This window comes from Amblyraja radiata, chromosome 38 (assembly GCF_010909765.2).
Source record: "Amblyraja radiata isolate CabotCenter1 chromosome 38, sAmbRad1.1.pri, whole genome shotgun sequence".
Lineage (NCBI taxonomy): Eukaryota > Metazoa > Chordata > Chondrichthyes > Rajiformes > Rajidae > Amblyraja > Amblyraja radiata.
In genome coordinates, this window is record NC_045993.1 from 9,613,565 (window position 1) to 9,621,064 (window position 7,500).

Consider the following 7,500-nt stretch of genomic DNA (forward strand, 5'->3'; position numbering starts at 1 on the left):
CAATACATAATAATAATAATAATACATTTTATTTATGGGCGCCTTTCAAGAGTCTCAAGGACACCTTACAAAAATTGAGTATGTAGAGGAAAAACATGTAAGGGGAATGAAATAAATAGTAGAGACATGACTAGTACACAAAGGAAAGACAGAATACAATTCAAAACACAATATGAGGCAATTAATGCACAGATGAGAAGGGAGGGGGACGTGGGGCTAAGGATAGGCAGAGGTGAAGAGATGGGTCTTGAGGCGGGACTGGAAGATGGTGAGGGACACGGAATTGCGGATCAGTTGGGGGAGGGAGTTCCAGAGCCTGGGAGCTGCCTTGGAGAAGGCTCTGTCCCCAAAACTGCGGAGGTTGGACTTGTGGATGGAGAGGAGACCGGCTGATGTGGATCTGAGGGACCGTGAGGGTTGGTAGGGGGAGAGGAGGTCAGTGAGATATGGGGGGGCCAGATGGTGGAGGGCTTTGTAGGTGAGGACCAGGATTTTGTAGGTGATCCGGTGGGAGATGGGAAGCCAGTGAAGTTTTTTGAGGACTGGGGTGATGTGGTGCCAGGATTTGGTGTGGGTGATGAGTCGGGTGGCTGCGTTCTGGACCAGTTGGAGTCGGTTGATGTAGGTGGAGCTGATGCCAAGGAGAAGTGAGTTGCAGTAGTCCAGTCAGGAGGAGATGAAGGCATGGATGAGTCTTTCAGCAGCGGGAGGTGTGAGAGAGGGTCTGAGTTTGGCGATGTTGCGGAGATGAAAGAAGGAGGTTTTAATGACATGGCGGATGTGAGGCTCAAGGGAGAGGGTGGAATCAAAGATCACGCCAAGGTTGCGGGCCTGGGGAGATGGGGAGACAGTGGTGCCGTCGATGGTGAGAGTGGGGTTATTGATTTTACAATCGAACCATTTACAGTGTACAGATACATGATAAGGGAATAACATTTAGTGCAAGGTAAAGCCCGATCAAGGACAGTCTGAGGGTCACCAAAGAGGTAGATAGTAGTTCAGCGCTGCTCTCTGGTTGTGGTAGGATGGTTCAGTTGCCTGATAACAGCCGGGAAGAAACTGTCCCTGAATCTGGAGGTGTGCGTTTTCACACTTCTGTACCTCTTGCCCGATGGGAGAGGGGAGAAGAGGGAGTGGCCAGGGGTGCGACTGGTCTGTGGTTTTGCTGCTGGCCTTGCCGAGGCAACGTGAGGTGTTCATCTGGGGTAGGCAGCGTGCGCGGAGCCCCAGCACGACCTCAGCCGCGACCTTGCGGGCGGGTCGGGCCACATTGAGATGTTCGAGGCAAGAGTCGCAAATTCTTCCAGGTCTACTTCGGAAGAACGTTCTCGACCCGAAACGTGACCCATTCCCTTCTCTCCAGAGATGCTGCCTGTCCCGCTGAGTTACTCCGGCATCTTGTGTCTATCGTCTGTGTAAAGCAGCATCTGCAGTTCCTTCCTACGTATTAATATATAGACACAGGTAGATTGCAACGTTGCCTCAATTGTGAGTTAGCCTGCCTGGTGCGATCTCACTGGATGCTGTGATTTAACATTGCATCTCCCTCTCTCTCTCTCTCCCTCTCTCTCTATCTTGCAGTGATTTCGAGAAGCTCTGGGGAGTCCGCAGGTCAGTATCATTACTTTCTCCAGTCACAATCCCTTCTCCCCTCCCCTCGATCATCCGGCTTTCATCTGATTCCCATTTGCAGTCGAGGACTTATTGCTGCTGGAGGTCATAAGGTCATGTGATAGGGGCGGAATTAGGCCATTCGGCCCATCGAGTCAACTCCGCCATTCAATCATGGCTGGTCTATCTCTCCCTCCTAACCCCATTCTCCTGCCTTCTCCCCATAACCCCTGACACCCGTACTGATCAAGAATCTATCTATCTCCGCCTTAAGAATATCCACTGACACAGCCCTCTGTGGCAAAGAATCCCACAGATTCATCACCCTCTGACTAAAGAAATTCCTCCCGATCTCTTTCCTAAGGGAACGCCCTTTAATTCTGAGGCTGTGCCCTCTGGTCCTAGACTCTCCCACTAGTGGAAACATCCATCCTCTCCACGTCCACTCTATCCAGGCCTTTCACTATTTGCAGGGTTGCATATTTCAATAATAAACATGACCTAGTGATTGAAAAATACAGCAGGGAAACAGGCCCTTCGGCCCACTGAGTCCGTGCTGGCCGTGTTCACAAGAGTTTCTGTGTGATAGCTTCTCCCCACACACTAGGGGGCATTTATAGAGGGTCGAATAACCCACACACCGGCAGGTCTTTGGGATGCGGGAGGAAACCGGAGCACCCGGAGCAAACCCACCCGGCCACGGGGAGAACGTGCAAACTCCACACAGGCAGCACCCGTAGTCAGGATTGACCATACGCGAGGGACAATTAACTTGCAAAGCCGCGCGTTGTGGGGGTTTTGAAAGAAGCCGGAGCGCCCGGAGAGAACCCACACAGTCACGGGGAAAACGTGCAAACTCCACACAGACGGGACGTGAGGTCAGGATGGAGGCGGGGCCTCTGGTGCTGTGAAGGGTAGCGGGAGGGTGGGTGTGGGGCTGGAACTAAACAGTGGCGGCACGGTGGCGCAGGGGTAGAGTTGCTGCCTCACAGCACCAGAGACCCGGGTTCGATCCTGACTACGGGCGCTGTCTGTATGGAGTTTGTCCCCCGTGGCCAGCGTGGGTTTTCTCCGGGTGCTCCGGTTTCCTCCCACACTCCAAAGACGTGCAGGCGTGTAGGTTAAATGGCTTCTGTAACATTGTAAATCATCCCTAGTGGGTGTAGGATAGTGTTAGTGTACGGGGTTGGCACAGACTCAGTGGGCCGAAGGGCCTGTTTCCGCGCTGTATCTCTAAAGACTGAACGTGAAAGGGGATGAGGTCGACAACATGAACACATATTTCAAATCCGTCCCTTTGTTGTGGAGGACTAACGAGCGAGGAGGGGGGACTGAGGGAGAGGGGAAGTATATAGAGGAGGGGGGAGGTGAGGCAGGGAGGGAGAAAACGGCTGCTCCTACATCCCTCTGCTCTTCTGTCTTTACACTGAGGCACAAGGGGAGAAGAGAAACATAGCAGGCGCGAGAGAGAGGGAGAGAGAGAGACAGAATCGCAAAGAGAGAGAAGGACAGGTGGCGACAGAAAGTACAGTTCAAATGGAGAGAGAGCAGAGGGGGAGGCCAGAGGGGGAGAGAGAGAGGGAGAGAGAGGAGGAGAGCGAGAGAGGTGGAGATAGAGGGGGAGAGAGAGGGAGAGGGAGAGAGAGGAGGGAGAGAGAGAGGGAGAGGAGAGAGAGAGAGGGAGAGAGAGGGGAGGAGAGGGAGAGAGAAGCGGGGAGAAGGGGGAGAGGGAGGGAGAGGGGGAGAGACAGGAGAGGGAGAGAGGGGGAGAGGGAGAGAGAGATGGAGAGAGGGAGAGACGGAGAGCGAGTACATAAAGGGCTATCGGCCTATTGCAAGTTTATGTACAGGGACATATCTATCCATGCACTGTATACTTGTATTCATACTTATGCATTTTAAATATGTATGTCATGTTTTATACTTTGGCAATATAACAATGTATTTTTTATCATTCCAGTAAAGTTTTTTAAATTGAAAAAAAAAAGAATTGAGAGGGGGAGAAAGGGAGAGAGGGAGGGAGGGAGGGAGAGAGGGAAAGAAAGAGACGGAGAGAGAGATAATGCAGCGTTGCAGTACAGCTGTGTCTTTGCCCTGTGCGTGTTGCAGGTGCTCCAGTCACTACTGGTATTGCTAATGCAATTGTCAGTGTCCCAGCTAGAGTGGAGGGGGGGGACTGTTGCTAATCAGTCCTCCATTGCTCCGGCAGCAACAAGGAACTGGCAGATACTGGTTTGGACCAGAGACAGATCCTACAGCGAGCAAGATGGGCCACTCGACGAAACCGACGTAGTACGGTCATGGGCAGATTCACGGGTAATTTTCGGCCCCATTTCCGTAACCGGCTTCCGTCTCCGCACCAAAGATCCCGTAGCGGAGCAAAGATACTAGTGCGGAGACGGAAGCCGGTTACGGAAACATCCTCGTAAAAATAAAAGTTCTTTGGTAAAAATCTTCTCATTTTCAGAATTATAATTTATTAACACAAAGTGTTCCCCCGCAACGTTGATTACACTGCGAGTCGGGTCGGGTCGGGTTACTGAAATGGATGAATAAAAGGCCCGTTGCGTACTACACGTCAGCCCATTGCATTTAGCAGGAGTGGTCTATCTTGCTCCACTATAGGATCTTTGGACACAAAGGTGCCGGAGCAGCTCCGCGGGTCGGGCGGCATATCCGGGAAAAGAAATGGGATGGGTGAAATTTCAGATCTGAAGAAGGACCCGGACCAGAAATTTCACCCATCCCAATTTTTCCCCAGAGATTCCGCCTGACCCGCGGACCTTGTGTCACCCTCCATTGCTCCAAGTTGCTCTTGTGCCCCTGTCCCACTTAGGGGATTTTTTAGGCGACTACAGGCAGACTAGATCGCCTGCACGGGCGTGAATAATCTCCTCAGTCGCCTAAAGAATCGTAGCGTCTTTCTGGTCACCGCTTGGCGCCAATGAGCGTAGCTTGACTTCTCCTGACGTAGGTGCTGTCGTAGATTGGCGCTGGTGCTGACTTCGGTGAATTCCATTGGCGACCGCCTACATCAACCAGCGACTGAATTGTCTAACAATAGACAATAGACAATAGGTGCAGGAGTAGGCCATTCGGCCCTTCGAGCCAGCACCGCCATTCAATGTGATCATAGCTGATCATCCCCAATCAGTACCCCGTTCCTGCCTTCTCCCCATATCCCCTGACTCCACTATTTTTAAGAGCCCTATCTAGCTCTCTCTTGAAAGTATCCAGAGAACCTGCCTCCACCGCCCTCTGAGGCAGAGAATTCCACAGACTCACCACTCTCTGTGAGAAAAAGTGTTTCCTCGTCTCCGTTCTAAATGGCTTACCCCTTATTCTTAAACTGTGTGTGGCCCCTGGTTCTGGACTCCCCCAACATCGGGAACATGTTTCCTGCCTCTAGCGCGTCCAAACCCTGAACAATCTTATATGTTTAAGTAAGTAAGTTTATTGGCCAAGTATTCACATACAAGGTATTTGTCGTGCCTTGTCTTGGGTGGACGTAGGTGTGGTCGCAGGTGGATGTCCTAAAGGGTTGCCGGTTGTCGGTAGCTTGCCGTAGCTTGACATCGACGAGGTGGAGGGTTATTGTAGACATTGTCGTTGGGGGGGTGGGGGGTCCAGTCACCGGTTTAATCACCTAAGTGGGACAGGCCCATTAGTCTGTCGCTGACAATCTACAACATGAAGCTCACTGATCACTCTCCTCTCTCCGTGAAATACTCACCCTAACTCCTTGTCCCTCTCTCTATCGCAGGTCTGCCAAGCTACTCTGAAGAGAGCTCCGTCGATGGTCAGTATATACCCGCTTCTCTCTGCGCCCCCCTCTTACTCTCAATGTCTATCTCTCTGGGATTGAGGGCATAAGGTCATAAGTGATAGGAGTAGAATTAGCCCATTCAGCCCATCAAGTCTACTCCGCCATTCAATCATGGCTGATCTATCTCTCCCACCGAACCCCATTTTCCTGCCTTCTCCCCATAACCACAGTCACCCGCACTAATCAATAATCTATCTATCTCCAATATCCACCGACTTGGCCTCCACAGTCTTCTGCGGCAAAGAATTCCACAGATTCACCACCCTCTGACTGAAGAAATTCCTCCTCATCTCCTTCCTAAAAGAACGTCCTTTAATTCTGAGGCTGTGACCTCTGGTCCTAGACTCTCCCACTAGTGGAAACATCCTCGCCACATCTACTCTATCCAGGCCTTTCATTATTCAGTATGTTTCAAAGAGGTCCCCCCTCATTCTTCCAAACTCCAGCGAGTGCAGGCCCAGTGCCAATAAACACTCTTCATAAGTCATAGAGTGATACAGCGTGGAAACAGGCCCTTCGGCCCAACTTGCCCACACCGGCCAACATGTCCCAGCTACACTAATCCCACCTGCCTGCGCTTGGTCCATATCCCTCCAAACCTGTCCTATCCATGTACCTGGCTAACTGTTTCTTAAACGTTGGGATAGTCCCAGCCTCAACTACCTCCTCTGGCAGCTTGTTCCATACACCCGCCACCCTTTGTGTGAAAAAGTTATCCATTTCAGCCCTGTTAGAACGTAGAACGTAGAACGTAGAACGTAGAATGTAGAACGTAGAATGTAGAATGTAGAATGTAGAATGTAGAATGTAGAATGTAGAATGTAGAGCGTAGAATGTAGAACGTAGAATGTAGAATGTAGAATGTAGAATGTAGAATGTAGAATGTAGAATGTAGAATGTAGAATGTAGAGCGTAGAATGTAGAACGTAGAATGTAGAATGTAGAACGTAGAATGTAGAATGTAGAGCGTAGAATGTAGAATGTAGAATGTAGAGCGTAGAATGTAGAACGTAGAATGTAGAATGTAGAATGTAGAATGTAGAATGTAGAATGTAGAACGTAGAATGTAGAATGTAGAACGTAGAATGTAGAATGTAGAACGTAGAATGTAGAATGTAGAACGTAGAATGTAGAACGTAGAATGTAGAACGTGGAATGTAGAATGTAGAACGTAGAATGTAGAATGTAGAACATAGAATGTAGAATGTAGAACGTGGAATGTAGAACGTAGAGCGTAGACCGTAGAACGTAGAACATAGAATGTAGAACGTAGAATGTAGAATGTAGAACGTAGAATGCAGAATGTAGAGCATAGAACGTAGAACGTAGAACGTGGAATGTAGAATGTAGAACGTAGAATATAGAACGTAGACCGTAGAACGTAGAACGTAGAATGTAGAACGTAGAACGTAGAATGTAGAACGCAGAACATAGACCATAGAACGTAGACCGTCCAACTGTACAGGTGCAGGCCCTTCGCCCACAATATTTGTGCCAAACATGATGCCAAGTTCGGAATGAAGGGAAGGGCGGCACGGTGGCGCGGCACGGTGGCGCGGCAGTAGAGTTGTTGCCTCGCAGCTCCGGAGACCCCGTCCCCCCTCCCATGCATAGATATATAAGAAGTAAACGTGGGGCACTCCTACATCAGAAAACCATCGGGAGCTACGAGTTGATGATGCGATGACCCACCGCAGTTAGCGGCTGTTCGGGCGGCACCGTGGCACAGCAGTAGAGTTGTTGCCTCACAGTGCCAGGGACCCGGGGTTCGATCCCGATTACCGGTGCTGCCTGCATGGAGTTTGCACCATCGCCCCGTGACCTGCGTGGGTTTTCTCCGGGTGCCCCGGTTTCCTGCCACACCCCAAAGAAGTGCGGGTTTGTAGGTTAATTGGGCTTCTGGAGATTGTAAATTGTCCCTCGTGTGAGTAGGATAGAGCTAGTGTACGGGGGTGAGAACGCTGGCCAGTGCGGACTCAGTGGGCTGAAGGGCCTGTTTCTCCTCTGTATCTCAAAGTCTAAAGTCTACCTGCTTTTGATTTCAGATTCCAAAGAGAGCGTGA

The 7,500-nt window shown here is 50.4% G+C and overlaps 1 protein-coding gene across 1 annotated transcript in view; it reads left to right on the forward strand.

The window, feature by feature from the left end:
• Positions 1-7,500, forward strand: part of LOC116966803 (caldesmon-like) — an 88,680-nt gene that overhangs the window by 4,127 nt on the left and 77,053 nt on the right. The window contains exons 2-4 of the mRNA XM_033013142.1: positions 1,582-1,611; positions 5,375-5,410; positions 7,483-7,500. The exon at positions 7,483-7,500 is cut by the window's right edge and continues 39 nt beyond it. Coding sequence (XP_032869033.1) covers positions 1,582-1,611; positions 5,375-5,410; positions 7,483-7,500 — 84 coding nt within the window. The remainder of the gene's footprint in view (positions 1-1,581; positions 1,612-5,374; positions 5,411-7,482) is intronic.